The sequence below is a fragment of the Elephas maximus genome, chromosome 3 (assembly GCF_024166365.1).
Source record: "Elephas maximus indicus isolate mEleMax1 chromosome 3, mEleMax1 primary haplotype, whole genome shotgun sequence".
Lineage (NCBI taxonomy): Eukaryota > Metazoa > Chordata > Mammalia > Proboscidea > Elephantidae > Elephas > Elephas maximus.
Genome location: NC_064821.1, coordinates 182677884 through 182700500, shown reverse-complemented (window position 1 = coordinate 182700500; position 22617 = coordinate 182677884). Strand labels below are relative to the sequence as shown.

The 22617-nt window shown below is 37.8% G+C and overlaps 1 protein-coding gene across 1 annotated transcript in view; it reads left to right on the top strand.

Annotated features, from left to right (window-relative positions):
* Positions 1-22617, top strand: part of MFSD14A (major facilitator superfamily domain containing 14A) — a 52892-nt gene that overhangs the window by 4686 nt on the left and 25589 nt on the right. The window contains exons 2-3 of the mRNA XM_049880258.1: positions 11896-11991; positions 21902-21964. Of these exons, the coding sequence (XP_049736215.1) occupies positions 11896-11991; positions 21902-21964 (159 nt within the window). The remainder of the gene's footprint in view (positions 1-11895; positions 11992-21901; positions 21965-22617) is intronic.

The following is a 22617-nucleotide window of genomic DNA, read 5'->3' as shown; positions in this document are numbered from 1 at the left end:
ATGGGGTCTACTTTCTTAGTAATGCGTAGATAGGTATGAATTCTACCACATGAAACACAGTCCCATCTCAGGAACCCTTTTAAAACAAGGAGTTAAAAAAACAAACAAAGAAACAAACTAAACCCATTGTTGTCGAGGCCATTCCAACTCATAGCAACCCTACAGGACAGAGTAAAACTGCTGTATAGGGCCTCCAAGGGCCTCCAAGGAGTGGCCGGTGGATTCAAACTGCTGACCTTTTGGTTAACAGCTGTAGCACTTAACTATTGTGCCACCAGAACAAAGGGTAGTAGATAATATTTCATCATTTTGCTATATAAAATTGAATAATTAGAGATCACACTAAGACCAGTCATGAGTTTAGGTATTATCCTAGACATTAATGACAGTTTCATTTTTGTTGTGTTAGTGACATTATTTTTATTTTACCTTTTTAGTGCGTTCAGTTAGTTGTCATTTGAACAATGACTACTTGTAGGGATAAGCACCTAATGTAATGATGGTCTAACCTGATTTGACAGCCACATCTTTTCCATCTAAGAATGGAGAAGGATGTATTAGATTTTCATGTCACTTATTTTTTTTGAAACTTACCACAAAGCAATACAATTTAAGAATAAGCTCTAGGCCATTTTTTTTTTCGTTAGAGTAAACCTTGATCTCATTAAATTCATGTTGACTATTTTTAAGAAGTGTATTTCACTCTGTTTAGGAGTAGTGTAACTAAGCCTGCCTGTTGCCATCGAGTCAATTCCGACTCATAGCGACCCTATAGGCCAGAGTAGAACTGCCCGATAGAGTTTCCAAGGAGTGCCTGGTGAATTCGAACTGCTGACCTTTTGGTTAGCAGCTGTAGCACTTAACCACTACACCACCAGGGTTTCCAGTCTAACTAAATACCTCTTTAATTCAGTGATAATAGGCAAATATTGAATATCTCTCATTTTAAAATTGATCCAGAGCATACTGATAAAATAATTTTAAAATCTCATGCTGCAAATTAAGTCAGAATGACTTATTAGCATAATGCAATTGTTAAATGTTTGTGATGATTCATACTTTCAGGAAATTTAGGGTTGATTTCATTTTTGTTCTACAAATATAGTAAACCTCGCTCTGCTTGATTAAAGTCAGAAACAAGAAAAACACTAATTGACTTTGTAGAAGAGGAAACATGATATCAAATATTAGTAAAGCCTTAAAGTTCTTCGACTGTGCCATAATTTGTCAGGGGCCCATGAAAGCACCTTTATTTATTTATTTTGTTGAATTTCTTTTATTTTTTTGTTGTTGAGAGTATACATAGCAGAACATACACCAATTCAACAATTTCTACATTTACTACTCGGTGACATTGATTATATTCTTTAAGTTGTACAACCATTCTTATCGTCCTCCTCTGAATTGTTCCTTTTCCATTAACATAAACTCACTGCCCCCGAAGTTTCAAGTTTCGTAACTAATCTTTTGAATTGCTGTTCTCAAGTTGATCCTGTGTAGATAGTTCTCAAAAGAGTACAGGGCCCAAGGCAGACATTCTTTATTAGATAAGCTGTTTCTTGGTTTTTAGAAGACTTCAGGGGATATTTTTGGTTTTAAGTTTTAAAGATTACCTCAGGGTAATAGTTTCAGAGGTTTGTCTAGCCTCCATGGCTCCAGAAAGTGTGGATTCCATGAGAATTTGAAATTCTTTTCTGCATTTTCCCCTTACTGATCAGGAGTCTTCTATGGAATCTTTGATCAAAACGTTCAGTAATGGTTGCAGGGCACCATCCAGTTCTTTTGGCCTCATAGCAAAAGAGGCTGATGTTCATGAAGGTGATTAACCACACATTTCATTTTCGCCTCCTATTCCTGATTGTCATTCCTCTGTTGCTCCAGATGAGAATAGACCAACGTTGTACCTCAGGCTGCCGCTTGCAAACTTTTAAGACCTCAGGCACTACACAGTGAACTGGAAGGTAGAACAAGCACTAAACACAATATTAGGCCAATTAACTGGGATGTCCCATGAAACCATGACTCTAAACCTCGAAACCAAGGAACCAAATCCCTTGAGGTGTTTGGTTGTAGATAAGCAGCCTCAGCAGCTGATGAAAGCAGCTTTATAGTTACGGTATTTTCTACAGGAACTTTTTTAAAAGTCCATCCATGAAAAGTTCATGGATGAAGGCCAAAGATGAAGAAATTGAAGATTTTTACCAACTTCTATAGTCTGAAATTGATCGAACATGCGATCAGGATGTATTGATAACTACTGGTCATTGGAATGCCAAAGCTGGAAACAAAGAACAGTTGGTAGTAGGAAGATATGGCCTTGGTGATAGAAAAGATGCCAGAGATCAAATGATAGAATTTAGTAAGACCAATGACCTCTTCATTGCACATACCTTTTTTCTACAACATAAATGGTGACTGTACACATGGACCTCTGCAGATGGAATACACAGGAATCAAATTGACTATATCTATGGAAAGAAACAATGGAAAAGCTCAATATCATCAGTCAGAACAAGGCCAGGGGCCAGTCGTGGAACAGAGCATCAATTGCTCATGTGCAAGTTCAAGTTGAAGCTGAAGAGAATTAGAACAAGTCCACGAGAACCAAAGTATGACCTTTAGTATATCCCACCTGAATTTAGAGACATCTGAAGAATAGATTTGACACGTTGAACTCCAGTCACCAAAGACCAGATGAGTTGTAGAATGACATCAAGGACATCATACATGAAGAAAGCAAGAGGTCGTTAAACAGACAGGAAAGAAAGAATAGACCAAAATGGATGTCAGAAGAGGCTCTGAAGCTTGCTCTTGAACGTTGAGTAGCTAAAGCAAATGGAAGAAGTGATGAAGTAAAAGAGCTGAACAGAAGACATCAAGGGGAGGCTCAAGAAGACAAAGTAAAGTATTATAGTGGCATGTGCAAACACCTGGAGTTAGAAAACCAAAAGGGGAGAACACGCTCAGCATTTCTCAAACTGAAAGAACTGAAGAAAAAATTCAAGCCTCAAGTTGCAATATCGAAGGAAAAATATTAAATGACACAGGCAGCATCAAAAGAAGATGAAAGGAATACACAGAGTCACTATACCGAAAAGAATTGCTCGATGTTCTACCATTTCAGGAGGTGGCATATGATCAGAAACTGATGGTACTGGTAGAAGAGGTCCAAGCCGCACTTCAAGGCATTGGCGTAAAACAAGGCTCCAGGAGTTGACGGAATAACAATCGAGATGTTTCAACAGACGGATGCAGTGCTGAAAGTGTCTATGCCAAGAAATTTGGAAGACAGCTACCTGGCCCACCGACTGGAAGAGACCCATATTTATGCCTATTCCGAAGAAAGGTGATCCAACCAAATGCGGAAATTATCAAATGGTATCAATTAAGTATTTTTGCCTTTTTTGGTGTAGGGACTTTTTGTTTTGATTGTGGTAAATATATATGTTGCAAAACATTGACCATGTCAGCTCTTCATATGTGCAATTCACTGACATTAATCATGTTTATCGTGTTGTCCAACCATTGCCATTGTCCATTTCCATATTTTTTCCATCACCCTTAACAGAAACTCAGTGTCCCCTAAAGTAGTGAGGCCCCCTTTTCCCTCCCATCCCTGATTATCACTGATAAACTTTGGTCTCTAGACGCTTGCATATTCTAGATATTTCATACAAGTGAGATCATACAATATTTGTCCTTTTGTGACTGACTTATTTCACTCAGCGTAATGTTTTCAAGGTTCATCCATGTTATAGCATGTATCAGGACTTCATTTCACTCTATGGCTGAGTAATATTCCATTGTATGTATATACCACACTTATCCATTCATCTATTGATGAACATTTAGGCTGTTTCCACCTTTTTGGCTAGGAGGGGAATTGCTAGATCATATAATTCTATGTTTAACTTTTTGAGGAGCTGCCAAAAATGCTTTCCACAGCAACTGTATCATTTTACAATTTCAGCAGCAGTGGATGAGGGTGCCAATTTCTCCACATCCTTGCTACCACCTGTTGTTTTCTGTTTTTTTGATCATAGCCATGTTAGTGGGTATGAAGTGGTATTTCCTTGTGGTTTTGATTTACATCTTCCTGATTAATGGCGTCAAGTATCTTTTCATGAGCTTTTTGGCCATTTGTATTTCTTCTTTGATGAAATATTTATTCAAGTCCCTTGCTCATTTTTTGATTGGGTTGTCTTTTTGTTATTAACTTATAAGAGTTCTTTTTATATTTTAGATATTAAACCCTTATCAAATACATGGTTCCCAAAATTTTTCTCCCAATTTTTAGGTTCTCTTTGCTTTATTGATCAAGTTATTTTATGAACAAAAGTTTTTAATCTTTATGAGGTTTCATTTATCTATTTTGTTGCGTGTGCTTTCAGTGTCATGTCTTATTGTGTAAGATTTTTATCGTAAATTGTTTAAGTCAGTTAAGTACCGTTCAAAAAAAAAGGCAGTGTTTCTTACCCTCACTTTTTATCAATAACTTGTCAGAGTATTACATTCTAGGTTCAAAATTATTCTCCCTTATAACTTTTTATTTTGGTTTTTGTTTTATTTTTATTTTTCCGAACTTTTTATTTTGAGAATTTTCAAAACTGTAGAAAAGTTGCCAGAATAAAACAGTGTACATTGATTTACCCATCACATAGATTCACGGTTCCCCAATTGTTAACAATTTGCTACATTTGCTTTTCTCTTTCTCTTATATATACTTACTTTTTTTCCCCCCTCTGGACCATTTGAGAGTTATTGTAGACTTCATGACACTGTCCCTAAAACCTTCACAATGTATCACCTAAGAATGAGGGCACTCCCACTTAACCACAATATACTTACTGCATACAGAAAATTTAATGTTAATACAATACTATTATATAATATATAGTCCATATTCACATTTTTTCAATTTTCCCAATAATGTCTTTTATAGATAGCTGTCTTTCTGATGGAGGATCTATTCATTACATTTAGTTGCCATATTTCTTTAGTTTCTTTTACTTTAGAAGTCTAGACTGGTCCAGAAGTCTAAGCCAGATGTTTTTAAGAATGACCCACCATTTGGCTTATTCTCATTGTTTCCTCACAAGATAGCATTCTGTTTAACAAATAGGATTATAATGACATTGTAATGCCCAGTAATTGGTGGAACAACCTTCTTGTCTCCTGGCCAGCAATCCACATAAGCCCGTGATAGGAATACCACTAAGGTATTAAAGCTAATATCTTGCTCAGTTCCTGCTAGATTCACAAACTTATGTTGATCGGGCAGTCATAGACTCAGAATTTTAGAGCTAGATGAGGATTTAATAGTCTATCCCTTACTGCTAAGAGAAGTGAAGTAATTTACTTAAGTCACCCAGCAGTTTAGAGAGCATAACAATTAGATCTTTCATTCCATAAGAGGAATTACTTTGCTGAATGACTTTTCGTATAGTAATTGTTATGGTTTTAGGTGGCATATCTTGGCATGGGGTTGGGTATGTGTTAATATATGTTCAGATTTGTGTCCTTCATAATTTTTTACTTTCTCCCTCTTGGAATTTTCTCGAGCGTCCTCAAATTTCATCTGCTGGTATGACCTCCTCTTTATGATCTAAGCTCACTACTCTTGATGTTGCAAACCACTCACTGGTCAAATATTTGCCCCTTGTTTTCATTACGCCTTCCCTCTAGTCTTTCTGCCCAGCCCTTGACCCCTGTATTCTTCACCAAATCATCTTGGATTCTTACTTTTTGATAAGTGTTCCATTAAAACTACCAGTCTTTTCATTCATAATGGTCTAGCATCTGCCCATATTCATAGGCTGTCCTACAGAACAGCCTCTAACAAAACTAGGCTGTCCTAAGCCCCTGGTAATAGAATTGTTTACCTTTATACCAAGAAGTTGGTATAGCACCAAAATCCACGCATGGCATGTGCCCAGGTTTCAAGGGGTTCTGCTAGGAGACCTAAAGCTCTTATGAAGTTGTCTAAAACAAAGAACATGTCAGGAGGGCCTGTGGTGGCTCCATGTCTGCTAAACGTGTTCATGACACGATTAAGTATGCTTTCCTTATTGGAGGAGCAGAAAATCATTGTGAGAGTGTTGATGGCACAAGCAGAGTCAGAAAGCCAAATTAAAAAAAGAAGCTTTCTTGAGTAATAAAAATCAAATGGCTTGTTCTGTTAAAAACAAACAAAACTACCAGGCTTTTACATCAAAAGTTCTACCTAGAAGTTTTCTTAATTCTGAACCAGTAAAGTATTTTCAAAATTTGTCTATTTCCTTAAGGTCTTGTATTGATTTTGAATTAATTTAATACAGAAGAGATAAATGTGGATATAATACAACTCTGAAAATTATCAGTGCTTTAGAAAAAGCAAATATCTCTTCCATCTCACTTTTTTTTCGGGGGAAGTGGAGGGTGAATATACTTTCCTCTCCCAATTTTGGAAAATATTATGAAAGAATGGCTTGGGAAAGGGACAAGTATATGCAGCTGCCTCTCTTTTTCATTTTTTTCTCTTAAATAAAACATTTTATTTAAAGTATAAAAATGCTTATTAGAAAAGAATTAAAAAATATATAACAGCATAATAAACAACATTAGGTCACTTATATAAAAGTAACTACCCAATATAAACACTGTTAACATTGAGGTTTTTGTTTTGTTTTTCATAAAATAAAATTACTTTATATGTACAGTTTTATTTCCTGCTTTGATATTTTTTTAATTTAACATTGCCATAAGCAGTTTTGGAAACCCTGGTGGAATAGTGGTTTAGTGCTACGGCTGCTAACCAAAAGGTCGGCAGTTTAGATCTACCAGGTGCTCCTTGGAAACTCTATGGGACAGTTCTGCTCTGCCCTATAGAGTCGCTATGAGTTGGAATCGACTCGATGGCAGTGGGTGATTTACATGTCATTTAAAATTATCCATAAACATTTTTTGGTAGCATATTATTCCATCTGAATTTTGTTCTGTGATTTGATAATAGGATATATATAGCTAAATGGTTAACATTTAGATTTCCATTTTTCCTACTATAAACGATGCTATAATGAACATTCTTTGTGGTAGATCATTTTCTGGATGTTTATTTCCTTAGGATAGAATGTTGTTAGCTATTTTTTAAAATTATTTTTTGGTTGTTGAGAATATACATAGCAAGACGTATACCAATTCAACAGTTTGTACATGTACAATTCAGTGACATTGATTACATTCTTCGGTTGTGCAGCCATTTCTCACCCTCTTTTTCTGAAATGTACCTCCCTCATTAACATAAAGTCACTGCCCCATAAGTTTCCTATCTAATCTTTCGAGTTGCTGTTATCGATTTGATCCCATATGGATAAATCTTAAAAGAGCATAATGCTCAAGGCAGTCATTCTTTCCTAATTTAGCTAAACTATTTGGTTTTAAGAAGACTTCAAGGAATATTTTTGGTTTATCTCAGGGCAATAGTGTGGGGGTTCATCCAGCCTCCATGGCTCCAGAAAGTGTGGATTCCATAAGAATTTGAAATTCTGTTCTGCATTTTACCCTTTTTGATCAGGATTCTTCTACAGAATCTTTGATCAAACTGTTCAGTAATGGTATCCAGGCACCATCCAGTTCTCCCCGTCTCATGATAGAGGAGGCTGTTGTTTGCGGAGGGAATTAGCCACCATTCCATTTCCTCCACCTATTCCTGACTCTCCTATTCCTCCTGTTGCTCCTGGCAAGTAGAGACCAGTTGTCATGCCTTGGGTAGCCACTTGCAAGCTTTTAAGACCTCAGGTATAATGCAAGAAGCCCTAAACAAGTTATTAGGCTAATTAACTGGAATGTCCCATGAAACCATAACCCTAAACCTCCAAACCAAGAAACCAAATCCCATGAGCCGTTTGGTTGTGCATAAAAGCATCCTCAGCAGCTACTCTTTTTTTTTTTTTTTTTTGGTTCGTGTTGTAAATATGTCTATTATATAACTGTTAGCAATTTTTAAAATAATTTGTCCTTTGTATTTTTTAATAATGTCTTAGTGCTTTTGTATTGATTTTTGTGAATGCTTCACTTAGTTAAGATTTTAATCTTTTATTTCTCGTGTAATCCTCAGTTTGTTTGCCTTTTGAATTGAGCTGATGTACTTGTTTTTCCTCAAACCAGTACACACAAAACTAAATTCACCCGTCATGCTTTTCCTGTTTCCTCATTGTCCAGATGACCAAGCCAGAAATTGAAATCTTACCTTTTCACCTTTGATCCTCTCTTGCCCACTGAGTCCTATCGATTCAGCCTCCTAAATATATTTTTTTATCCGTTCACTTTGTTCCATCCCTTACAAGCCACGATCTTCATGTTACTGTTACCTCTCACCTGGGTTTCTGCAGCAGCCTGCCTTCTGGTCCTCCTGCCTCCCTGTCAACCTATTTACCAAACTGCAGTGAAAGTTACAGTTGCTGTGTTCGCTTCCCAAATTCTTTAATGTGACTTAAAAGACCTTTTTTTGGTTTAGCCTCTGATCACCTCTCCAGTCTCACCTTTTACCACTTTCCTCCTTAGGTATTAGGTACTGAAATAAGCCACAGTCTAATCTTCTGGCCTTTGCCTCTCCTATTCCCTTTAAGCACTCCCTACCCCACCCCATACACACCTGGCATCCTGACATCTTCCCCCCTGGACTTTCAGGTCTCAGGTTATACCATCTCTGGGAAGTCTTCCCTGACGTTTTCCTTGACTGATTAAATGTTCTTCACCTAAACAGAGAAGCGCTTTTAGCACATTATTTTCTTCTAGCCTTTTTGTGCTGTTTTTATATAATTGTCATCTTATTTTTTAATCACTATTTCCCAAACAGTATTCCAAGGAATGAAAATATCCCATGAGCTATTATGTGTTATATAAAAGAAGGGTTCCATAGTCACATTTGGAAAACAGTACATACTGCACTCGGAGATTCATAATATAAATTAGCATGTTAAAGCCCCGAGAAGTTCTACCAGATATTCTGATAGGTGCTGGGTATATATGAGAAAACCAAAACCAAAACCAAACCCAGTGCTGTCTAGTCGATTCCAACTCATAGCGACCCTATAGGACAGAGTACAACCGCCCCATAGAGTTCCCAAGGAGCGCCTGGTGGATTTGAACTGCCGACCCTTTGGTTCGCAGCCGTAGCGCTTAACCACTACGCCACCAGGGTTTCCACGTATATGAGAGTGAACATTTTTCTGACTAGATCTTACTATAGCTCCTTTATTTGGTACTGGTCATCACTCCTTCCTGAAATTGCTCCTTTGTCATCTGTGACACTATTCTCTTGATTTTTCTGATAGTTCACAGTTCCTTTTTTCTCTTCTTCATGGATTCCGTTTTCTCTGTCTGCTACTTAAATGTTGGATATTCCTTGGGTTCTTTCTTATCCCACTGCTCTTTTTGTACTTCATATTCTCCCAATATTCTCATCCACTCTGGTGGTTTCAAACTCACATTTACCACTGAATAATTGTTTTAATCAGGGCTCAAGGACAATAGAAATGTTTCAAGTAAATGGGCCAGCCCTGGGAAATGGAACCTAAAGCACCTCGGGGGGCGGGGGGGTGGTGAGGAAGAGTTGGGAGGCCACCAGCTCCCACCACTAAACATCCAAGGTAAAAACTTAGAAGCCATTCTTGATTCTCCTTCTCACATTTACCAAGTTCTGCCAATTCCAAATCCTAAACGCTTACCATATCATTTCCCTCCTCTCCAGCATCAGTATCACTCCTCTATTTCATGCCCTCATCATCTCTTGCTTGAGCTGATTCAAATAGCCTACTTTTACATACAATTTCCTGCTCCCTTTTGTCAAAACTCCATGAACTCATCAGAATGATATATTTTAAAAATACAGGTCTGATTACACCATTGTATTGCTTGAAACTCATCAGTGGTTTCCTGTGCCTCTAGAGTAAAGAGGAGAAACTCTTTAATAAGGCTTAGAGCTTAGAGGCTACGGCTTCTGTCTCCCCTCTCTTCCGTGATTAGAACCTGATTCTGCAGCAGCCTTAAACTGTCATGGCCCTTGTGACTTCATTCTAGTTTTCTTCGTTGTGACTGTCCACACTACTTCCTTTTCCTGAAATACTGTTTCCTTGCTTCTTAACCAGCGCATGTGTCTTTTACATATCAGCAGATAGTTACGCAATTTCTCCTTCAAGGCTATGAACTCCTTGAGGGTGGGGACTGTGTCTTACTTATGTTATCCCAGCACCTCAGGTACATACTAGGTGCTTTGTAAATGTTTGTTGAATGAATGCAGGCTTGCACAGATTCATTCCAAGCCATGGTCCTTCAATTCTTGTTGTCCCCCCACCTTTTGTCTCAAGTTTCTCAACTGCAAATTCTACCAAGGAGGTTTACAGGTACCTAAACTCTGCAGGTTAACATAGGCATCTCTTATTTTAAATGATGATGATGATGATGCATTATGGTGATATTAAAAATGATGTAGCGTTAGTGTACAGAGAAATTCGAACACTCTTTTCATATATGGTATTGAATATACTATAAAACTTAAGTATAACATCGTAATATGTATTCATTTGCCCACAAGTCTTAAATTTTTTTAAGTTGATTGAAGAGCTCAAACAGCAATAATTTAGACTTTTAGTTAGAAAATCTCATCTTTCTGTTATTAGACAAACTCTTGTTAGTAGAGACTGAATTTATGTCATATAGGTCATTTATGTTGGAGCCCTGGTGGTGCAAAAGGTCAGCAGTTTGAATGCACCAGCTGCTCCTTGGAAACCCTATGGGGCAGTTCTAGTCTGTCCTATAGGGTAGCTATGAGTAGACATCGACTCAGCAGCAATGGGTTTGGGTTTTTTTTTTTTTTTTTAGGTCATTTTTTTATTTCAATCTGTTTAATATTGTCCATAAAAGTATGAAATTCAACAGACTGAAATAATTCTTAAGACATTTCTAGCAGCAGTGTAAACCTAATTTTATATTTTCTTTCTTGTGTGTATCTGATTCCAGATCTGTTACTACTCTGGGGCTCTGCTTTTGAACCATGTTGATACCTGTTTTGATTCTTGCCACATGTTTCACTATGATTTTGGGTTAGTGCAGTAGCCTTCTATTAACTTCCCTCTAATTTTGCCCCGTTTTAATCCATCTGCTACACCTTTGCCAGAATGATCTTTCTTAAAACTTTCATCTGATCACGTGTGTCTTAATTAACATCCTCTAGTGGCTCCCCATTGCCTTCGGAATTAAGTGTAGACTCCTTAGTGTGGAAGTCAGGCCTTTGTGTGCCTCTAGCTTACTTTCGATACTCTGCTACATGCAGTCCATGCTTTACTTACCCTGAACTACGTATGAGACCCGCAATGCCTCATGCTCTCAAGCTTCGGGATTTTTGTGCAGGCTGCTGCCCTGGCCTGAGCTGTCTTCCTTCCTTCTCTCACCCCTTTCTCACTCCCCCACTCTGCTTAACTCTGTTATATCCCGATATTTCCATCCCCACCCTGGAGTCTGTGTGTTTCCATTGCACACTGCTAGTTTAATTTTCTTTGTCCCTATCACTTAATCATCAGCTCCTTGAGGAAAGGGACAGTGAGTGTCCAGATATTTGGCACAGTATCTAGTATATGTATGTTCTTAATAAATAGTTGTGGACTGTTGCCATTATTGGAAACCCTGGTGGCGTAGTAGTTAAGAGTTACAGTTGCTAACCAAAAAGTCGGCAGTTTGAATCCACCAGGCGCTCCTTGGAAACTCTGTGGGGCAGTTCTGTACTGTCCTATAGGGTCGCTATGAGTCGGAATTGACTCGACAGCAACAGGTTTGGTTTTTGGTTTATTCCCATTATTGTTAGTAATCCTGGAATGCAATGACTGGTTTGTTAACTTAAAAAAAAATCTATTTTTGTAGCCTCAAGGAATCGGTTCTCCCAGTGTTTATCATGCGGTTATTGTCATCTTTTTGGAGTTTTTTGCTTGGGGATTATTGACGGCACCCACGTTGGTGGTAAGTAATTTTTAACTTATCTATCACTGACTCTAAAATCTCTTTTTCTTCAGTCTCAGAGAAAAAAATGGCTCCTTCCCCCCACCCCCGTTGTTAATCCTCCTACCAGTATTGTCAGCCTTCCAGTACTGTCCTATACTTTCTTGCTTTAGTTGTCTTCTCCAATCTGTCTTCTTTATTTATTGATTTATTTTATTTGGGTGGGAGTGTCAGTCTTCTGGTGAACACTGAGCATGTTTATGCAGAGGCTCAATAACCACCCTGTTTGGAAAGGATGGGAGGGACTTCTACATGAGTGATAGATTTAAGAAAGATGACGTCTATGGCCCTGGGTCACTCAGCATAGTTATTTCAAGATTCATTCATGTAGGTGTGCCTTCTAAATAACCAGTTGCTGTTGAGTCGATTCCAACTCATGGTGACTCCCTGTGTGTCAGAGTAGAACTAACTGCTCCACAGGGTTTTCAAGGTTGTGACCTTTCAGGAGCAGATCACCAGGCCTTTCTTTGAAGGTGCTTCTGGTTGGGTTGGAACTGCCAACCTTCAGTTAGTAGTTGAGCACTTAACTGTTTGTGCTACCCAAGGATGCTGTTTTCAGGTACCAAAAAAAATCAAACCCACTGCCATCGAACCACTTCCAACTCATAGCAACCCTGAAGGTCAGAGTAGAACTGCCCCATAGGGTTTCCAAGGAGCAGCTGGTGGATTCGAACTGCTGACCTTTTGGTTAGCAGCCAGGCTTTTAACCACTATGCTACCAGGGCTTCCTTTATTTTAGGCTAAGGATCCTAAGAAGTAACCATCTGGAAGGCGATTCTTTCATAGGCATAAGCTGATTTTACCCAAATTTTCCCAGATTTGGGACCTTAGAAAAGACTCCCTGCCAGACTGAACAACTCAGTAGCTAGTTTTTCATTTTGATGCGGTTGAGGGGAGTGGAATGAAGCAAGGTAGTTATGGTAGAAGTCTGTAATATCTTGAAAACCTATAGTATCTTCTTAGTTGCTGTCAAGTTGATTCCAACTCATGGTGACCCCATATTTGGGTAAACATACAGTTTACCAAATCCCAAGAGAGTAGAATTAAGTGATAGACTTCCTTATATTTCATGAGCTTGCTCACTGTTACACAAAAAGATTTTTACAAAAAAATTTTCTGTGAAAAAATTAAATAATCATGTGAGTAAGTTCCACTAGTCTAAGAAAATTTACATTCCATATTTCTTGGCATATTATTGTAGTTACATAATCGTTACTGTATCTATATAAAATATTGATGTTTATCAGTTAATTTCAATGTATAGGGTATGTTCATGAGTACTGCTGTTACAGGATTCAGAGGAAAAGAAAACCTTCCAATATAATTCTTTTTGTAATAAATCATGCGTTGCAAATTAAGTAGTCCCATGAATAACTGACATATAATTTTAAGAATTCTGATTTGAATATGTTTTGCTTGAGATCGTTTCCTTTTTAAGAAGTAAACCTGTAATGGGTCATAAAAAAAAATTTTTTTTTTCATAAGATCTGTATAAATGGATTTTCAGAATGACTGAAATGTGGCCTTTTAAAATACCATAATTTAATAATTTAAATGATTTCTGATATAAATCTTTCAAATTTAATTATACATTTCCTATCTTCATAATCCAAGTACATTGAATTGGAAATTTTTCAGCTGATCCAAATTCATCATTATGACATATGTAACTTCATTATATTGTAATAATCTGATGTCAGGTGCTCTTGAGGTGCTGGAGTAGCTATGTGGTCTCACACATTTATGTTCACTTTCCAGTGGTCCAGTGTGTTTGTTTATAATCTACTACCAATTTAACATACAAATCTGTCTGGTAGATTATTTCTGTGGCTTAAGGTGCTTGAGCTTTGTAATATTTTGATGTGCCCAGGCATAGTCCTAAGCATTTAAAATATATTACCATTTTTAATCCTTAAAACCACCTTAGGAGTGATGAGGAAACTGAGGCTGAGAAAAGATAACCAACTTAATTGCTAATATGATAGTAAATTGTAGCACTGGGGCACATTGGTCTGCTTGACTCCAGTGCTCAGTCTTTGGGGGAAGCTGGAACTAGTGGTTCATACCATGTTTTAGGTAATTGAGGTTATTGGCAGCCCAGTCATTAGCTAAGTAAGAGGATTAAAATGAGGTAGGATGTTAGCACACATTATAAAAAGCTTTTTGTAGTGTTTTCATAATTTGTCATCAGGATTTGAAGTGTGTATAGTCACTTTTTAAAATTTGCTTCTGATTTATATTTTTTGGGTATGTCAGCATTTTGTCTAACTGTGTTATAATTTTTTCTAGTCAGACAAAGGGAAACTGTCTTCTTTAAAAGAACAAGGGAGGGATCCAGCTATATAGGCATAGGGCTATTTTTTTTTTTTAATACAAATAGAAAACAAATGAATGGAACTGTATTTCAAACGAACAGCATAGTCACATCGAAATAAAAAAAGAAAAACCAGCCCATGTAACTTTCAAACACAGTGCTGAGTCTAAAGATAAAAATGATAAAGAGATTGTGAACTTTATTTAGCAGGTTTGCCATTGGGAGCAGTATGGGTGTAGCACCTCTGAAACTATCATATGTATATAATTTTTCATAGAAATGGGAAAACCGTCATTAGTATATTCTTAATTATTTCTGTTAATTAAGAAAAAGGATAAAAAAAAAAAAAACCCTGTTGCCATCAGGGAAACCCTGGTGGCGTAGTGGTTAAATGTTACAGCTGCCGACCAAAGGATCAGCAGTTTGAATCTGTCAGGCTCTCCTTGGAAACTCTATGGGGCAGTTCTACTCTGTCCTATAGGGTCACTATGAGTCGGAATCAATTCGACGGCACTGGGTTTTTTTTGGGGGTTGCTGTCAAGTCAATTCCGACTCATAGTGACCCTGTAGAACAGAGTAGAAGTGCCCCATGGGATATCCAGGGAGCACCTGGTGGATTTGAACTGCTGACCTTTTGGTTAGCAGCCATAGCTCTTAACCACTACGCCACCAGGGTTTTCAAGAAAAAGGGTACCTTTTATTTTATTTCGTTTTTTACTCTTTAAAATACTGAATTGAATTCTAGTTAGGAAAATGAAAGGTGCTAATTTGGGAGGACTTAATAAACATTTTTTTTTTTTTTTTTGCCAGCATGGCTGCATTGGGAATAGTTACTATAACATCAGTTACTTGATTTTCAACAAGACTTTGTTTTTCCATGGTTATTATAACAGTTACCCTTAGTTTCCATGTTTGTTTTTATACATTCATTTTAAAATGGCAAAATGCTAAGTTATGGTTACTGGGGAGAGTGGTCTATAACGCTACCATATTCACAATTCTTTACCTTTTTCATTTTTTACGTGATTATATATATTTTTTTAATTTTATTTTATCTTGTTGAGAATATACACAGCAAAGCATGACTAATTCACCAGTTTCTGTGTGTACAATTCAGTGGCATTGATTAAGTTCCTGGAGTTGTATAACCATCCGCACTCCCATTGCTGAGTTGTTCCTCTTCATTTACACAAACTCACTGCCCCTGAAGGTTCCTATCTGATCTTTCAAGTTGCTGTTATCAGTTTGATCCCATATAGATAGTTCTTTAAAACAGCATAATGCTCAAGGCAGAATTTTTTTTTCTTTTGCATTTTTTTATTGTGCTTTAAGTGAAAGTTTACAAATCAGTCTCTCATACAAAAACTTACACACACCTTGCCATGTACTCCTAGTTGCTCTCCTTCTAATGAGACAGCACATTCCTCCTCTCCACCCTGTCTTCCTTGTGTCCGTTCAGTCAGCTCCTACCCCGCTCTGTCTTCTCATCTCGCCTCCAGACAGAAGCAAGGCAGATATTTTTTACAGGTTAAGCTAAATTACTGTTTTGTTTTAAGAAGACTTCAGGGGATATTTTTGGTGTAAGGTTTAAAGATTATCTCAGAACAGTAGTTCATCCAGCCTTCATGGCTCCAGAAAATCTGGAGTCCATGAGCACTTGATTATATTTTTAAAATCAAGCATCTAAAAAAAATGTTTTAATATTAAGTTCAGCTTTATTTTTTCAAATTTTTTTTCTCATCTGCAGCATGTACATATTTTTAACTAATTACAGTTTTTATGCAGTTCTTCCCCACATTGCCATTTTTTCTCTTAATTTATGATGTGATGAGGAAAACCTGGGGGTGGGGGAGGGCAGTGTAGCAGAGACTTGGGCAAAACAAGGATTAGGTTAAATATATTAGACTGAGGTGTGTCTCAATGCCAAGGCTTGTTACGCTCCAGGTACTTTGGCCTTTGGGCATTGCACAGCAAGAATCTTTGAAACATCACTTAGGAAAATTGTGAGCATGGGCATGTATGTAAATCTGTAAACACTTGTGCACTGAGTAAGGGACAAAGTGGGTTAATCCCACCTTTGTCTCTAACTGGGTGATAAGGACCACATGAATCCAGTTTCCAAAATGTGGGGATAGATCCAGTGCTTATCTTCCCACTTCTCCATCTCATCTCCAGCCGCCCCAAGCAGCATTCTTCTCTCCAACCCTAGCCATCTGGAGCTGGATCAGAGCTCAAAAGTTAGACAGGCACTGTCCTTCAGACAAGCTGTCCATCCAGCCCTTCTCTGACCCTAGTCACCCAGAGCTAGGTCAGAGCTTACAAGTTAGAAGGACACCTTCTTTCTGACTGCCAGATAGGCCAGCGCCAGCCTCTGCTGGCTCTCACCACTCCTGTGGGTTTATTAATTAACTGGAACAACTCACAGAATCTCACAGAAAGTACATCATGCTTACGGCTACTGATTTATTACAACCAAAAAGTATACAAACAGAGATGCATAGAGTAAGGTCTGGGATGGGCCCCAACACAAAGCTTCTATGTCCCAAAGAGGGACGTGCTATACTTTGCCATGCATGGCTACCAGCCAGGAAGCTTATCTCAGCCTCAGGACTCAAGGCTCTCAGGGGGCTCCCTAGATTACATCATGCTTCCTGAGGCTTAGTCAGAGTTGGGCCCCCATGTGGTCCCTCTTGGTCTGATGTGGCCCCCCACTCACTTGCCTCACGTGTGGTCTGGCTGTAAAGAAATGGCCAAATTGCTTTCTGCAAGGTGATTCACACCTTGCAACACACACACTCTGTCCCTCTCTCTATCCTGTCTGTAAATTTAGGAACACAATATATGCTTGTTGTAAAACTCCAGTTGCTGAAATCAGAATCTTCAAGGATGAGGCCCAGGCATGTGTATTTTTTAGAAGTAATTCTGTTACATATCTAGTATATATCACAAATTAAGAACTAATATTAATTCACTCTGGCTTTTTAGAGTTTTGCTCATTTTGAAGCTTTTTGCTTACGAATATTGTTTTTTGTTGTTGTAGAGTAATCGGTTTCAGGGGATTATACTTGGTAAAAGGCACCAAGTGGTGGCACTTGGCTATTTCTAGTCAGTCTTATGTGTTCTTCTTTGGTCTTCCTTATTCATTGTCCAGCTTTTACATGCATATAAAGGAATTGAAAATAGCATGGCTTGGGTCATGTGCACCTTGGATCTCAAAGTGATGTCTTTGCTTTTTTTAACACTTGAAAGAGGTCTTTTGTAGCAGATTGGCCCAATGCAATGGGTCTTTTGATTTCTTGACTGCTGCTTCCTTGGACGTTGATTGTGGATCCAAGTAAAATAAAATCCTTGACAACTTGAATCTTTTCACTATTTATCATGGTGTTGCTTATTGGTCCAGTTGTGAGGATTTTTGTTTTCTTTATGTTGAGGTGTAATCCATACTGAAGGCTGTAGTCTTTGATCCTCATCAGTAAGTGCTCCAAGTTCTCTTCGCTTTCAGTAAGTAAGGTTGTGTCATCTGCATAACACAGGTTGTTAATGAGTCTTCCTCTTTGTATACTCCAGTTGCTCAGATTATCTGCTCAGCATACAGACAATAAGTATGGCAAAAGGATACAATCCTGAAGGACACCTTTCCTAACTTTAAACCAAGCAGTATCCCCTTTTTCTTTTCAAACAAATGCCTCTTGGTTGTATACAGGTTCCACATGAGCACGATTAAATGTTCTGGGATTCCCGTTCTTTACAATGTTATTAGCTGAGGCAGACATTCAATGCACATAATCACTGTGTGCAAGGCATTCTATGAGGCACAATAAAGACAAAGATATATTAAATTCAAGGCATAAATGTAATGCCTGTATCTGAAAATTTTGAAATACACTTAGAAAGAAATATTTATTACATAACTGAAAAATACAGTAACTAAGTAACTCAGTACCGTAATACAAGAAACATCACAAGGCTTTATATAACTGCAGCTGAGTTGTATACTTACTATATGGCCCTAAGGAAGAAAGCAGTCGCTTTGGAGAGGAATGTTTGGTAGCAGAGGAGCAATTTCGAAGGTTGGAGTATTAACTAGATAGAGGAGAAAAAGGGAATAAAAATCCAAAATGGGCGGAATGTCATTTTTAAAAGTCTGAATATTGAAAAGCTCAGGAATATCTCTGAAATAGTAAAGAGACCATTTTGATTGGAATGGAAAATGGCTTGGCAAAATGAATCACAGTGGTAAGATCTAGCATACTCTAAAGTTTCTTACTGGCATCGATTATGTCCTTCATTCTTTGTAACCCCAAGCCCATTTTTTGTCCGTAGAAAGATTTGACTGCATTAGGCCCTTAGTAATTATTGTATGAAAAGTAGATTTGAGCCGATTGTGGCGGGCTTTGGAATACCAGTTTAAGGAGTTTAAGTCTTTTCTTTTAGTATAGGGGGTGACATACTTTGGCCAGAGAACTAAATCCTGCTCACAGCCTGTTTTTGTAAATAGCGTTTTATTGGAACACATGTTCATGTACACATTGTCTATGACTGTTTTTGTTCTACAACCACTCGTAATATCTATCTTAAAATATCTACTATCTGGTTCTTTACCGGAAAAGTTTAAAGACCCCTTCTTTAGATCTGTGAGCCTTTAGCTATTTATAACGGGGTTTTTCAACCTTAGCAAGTCCTTGGGTGTTACAGATGGTACACATGTGCTTGCTGCTAACTGAAAAGTTGGTGGTTCAAGTCCCCCCAGGGGCACCTCAAAAGAAAGGCCTGATGATCTACTTCCAAAAAATCAGCCATTGAAAATCCTATGGAGCATAGCTCTACTCTGACACACATGGGATCACCATGAGTCAGAAACAACTTGATGGCAGCTGGTTTGGTTTTGGTTTTCAGCCTCAGCACTATTGCCATATTGACAAATAATTATTTTTGGTGGGCGAGGGGACTTCTCGTGCATTGCAAAATGTTTAGCAGCATTCCTGGCCTTTACCAGTTAGATGCCATTAGTATTCTCCCTACCCCCTAAGTTGTGACAATAATTAATGACTCCAGACATTGCCAAATGTCCCACTGCTCCTGGCTGATAACCACCTATGTGAGCCAAATATTTGCATATCATAAATATGTGATTTTTTTTTCCATGTTAATGATTTTCTTTTACTACTAACATTTCGTTTCTAATTTTCTTTATTTTTACATACATTGTGTAAATTTATTTTATTTGTATTTTAAACACAGAGATGTCGCTTTAGGGATTAAGGTGCTTTTTTATTGTACTTTAGATGAAGGTTCACAGAGCAAACTAGTTTTTCATTAAGCAATTAATATACATATTGTTTTGTGACATTGGTTGCCAACCCCATGACATGTCAACACTCACTCCTTTTCAACTTTGGGTTCCCTATTACCAGCTTCCCTGTCCCCTCCTGCCTTCTTGTCCCTGCCAACTGGGCTGGTGTGTCCATTTAGTCTCGTTTTCTTTTATGGGCCTGTCTAATCACTGGCTGAAGGGTGAACCTCAAGAAGTGACTTCATTACTGGGCTAAAAGGGTATCCAGGGGCCATACTCTTAGAGTTTCTCCAGTCTCTGTCAGACCAATAAGTCTAAGTTTTTTTTTCTGTGTGTGAGTTAGAATTTTGTTCTACATTTTTTTCCAGCTCTGTCCGGGCCCCTCTGTTGTGATCCCTGTCAGAGTAGTCGGGCACCATTTAGTTGTGCTGGACTCAGTCTGGTGGAGGCTGTGGTAGTTGTGGTCCATTAGTCTTTTAGACTAACTCTTTTATTTTCTTCATTCCCCTTTGCTCCAGATGGTGTGAGACTGGTGGAGTATCTTAGATGGCTGCTTATAAGCTTTTAAGACCCCATAACAATGAGTAAATTTTTGTTAAATTTCTAGTTGTTAACCAAAGAAAAGTAACTGAAGAAAAGGGAACATTCTAGTTCTTCTGAAGATTTTTCTTGCGCAACGTGAGAAAGTATAATCAGCATGGTTCTCCTTCCTAAAGAGAATGCTTCTCACATTGCCATTCTTCTGTTCTGTTGTACATAGGGTCACTTTGAGTTGGAATCGATTCGATGTCACCTAACAACAACATTTTTTTTACTGAGAGACATCATGGTATAATGGAAGAGATGTTAACTTTTAAATCAAGCAGGAACCCAGTTGCTTCATCTGTAAAGTGTTAATATTATCTAATTCATAATGTTGGGATTAAATAAAAGAATATATATAAATCCTTGACACATAGACTATAAAAATGGTAATTGTCGATTATCATTTTCCAATTTCCTTTTCAACCAGTGGTTCACTTGTTGCCCAGTAAACAAATTGATGCCTTGTGGCTCAAGAGCAGGATAAAAGAAACTGTTACACATTTTCATAGGTTGGGATTTTTTTCCCTTAAAATGTAGTAATTTAAAATTCCTTATTAATTCTCCCAGTCTACTGTCTTAGATAATATATGCCTATCTGTAAGGGATCATAAGTCAGCCGTATGTAGGAAACAGCAGAGCGTAGTGATGAAAAGCACAGACGTTTAAGCCTGACTTCCTGAATATAATTTTAATGTTGCCGCTTACTGGCAATCTTAGGCTAGTTTCTCTAGAGAAAATCAGTGAAGTGTATAAATATATATATGTTAAAAGAAGACCATTGCCGTCGAGTCAGTCAGTCCAACTCATGGTGCCCCATAGGGTTTGTTCCAAGGAGCAGCCGGTGGATTCAACGCTGACCTTTTGGTTAACAGACGTAGCACTTAACCACTGTGCCACCAGGGCTAGGGAGATTATATTAAGGAAATGGCTGACATAGTTGTCGAGGCTAGAAAGTCCCGAGTCTGTGGGTCAGGCTGGAGGCTTCTTTTAACTCACGTAGCTGCAGGGCCTGGTCAGCACAAGATCAGCAGGTAAGACAGCAGGCCTCTGGCTCACAGCCTGTGGAGGCTGATGAATCCCAAGATCAGCAGGTAACCTGCTAACTCAGGTCCCAAGAACTGGAGGTCAGATGAACAGAAGGCAGCTGCAGAATCTAGAGTGAGCAAAAGCCCATGAGCTTTGCCAGAAAGTCTACCTATATTGGATGTAGACCACACCCCCAAGGAAACTCCCTTTGAACTGATTAGCTACTCCTATCAGATCTCATTGTGGAGGTGATTGCGTCATTACATAGCTACGTGACTGCATCATAACTGCCAAACCACTGAGAATCATGGCCAAGCCAAGTTGACACACAGCCTTAACCCTTGTACTGGCTGTGAATTCTGGGGCAAGATATTTAAACTCTCTGTATTTATCATTTTTCTTATAGGGTTGTTAGGATTAAATGAGTCAATATATGAAAAGTACCCAGATCAGTGCCTTTTACCATAGTAAAATACTGTATAAATGTTTTGTATTCTTAGTATTTACTCACATGTATAAGTCTCATACAAATCTGAAAATTTTTGTGAAGTAAAATTAGATGGAATTATCAAGGGGTGTTTGAAAATGAAATGTAGAAATTTTACTAAGATCAAAATGTAGCATGCAATTTTTATCTTATTTTCATTTTTCAGGTATTACATGAAACCTTCCCTAAACATACATTTCTGATGAATGGCCTAATTCAAGGAGTAAAGGTAGGATTAATTAATGTACACATACACGTGTAAGCACATACATGCATACTTACGTAACTATGATTCTGCTAGTATATTTAGTTAACTAATTGAGTATTAATTTTTAAAATTAGATGCAGTATACCTTTGGGGATTGCACAGCACTTTTTAGACTGATTGGGTTTAGCCAACTCTGTATAATAATCAACCACATAATTACATAGTGACTCTGTGTTGGTATTTTTATTTCAGAGATCTGAATGCTTTTATAAACTAACAAAGAGAATATAGATTGAGGAGCAAAGAACTATACCCCCCCCCCAAAAATATGTATGTATTTATCTAACTATATTGGTATGGTAAAATCTTGGTTATTATACAATTTTTTTATTATCAATTTGATTTGACCAACAAATTTTGTAAACAGATAATTGGCCTGTAGCTATAAAACCAGGTAGTTGGCACCGGATACTCTTTCTAGAGTTGCTGTAATTGAGAATTCATTAAAGCGTTTGGTGTTTAATACTTCACCAGAGCCCTGCAGAGGATTCTTGGCTATCTGGGGAAATTTTTTATTATGTATAGATAAGAAATAGTTGTTTTTTTATCTCAAGTTTGGTGGAATAGAAACAAACTTGTTTAAAATTCATCTATGGCAGTAAAATGATTTTTTT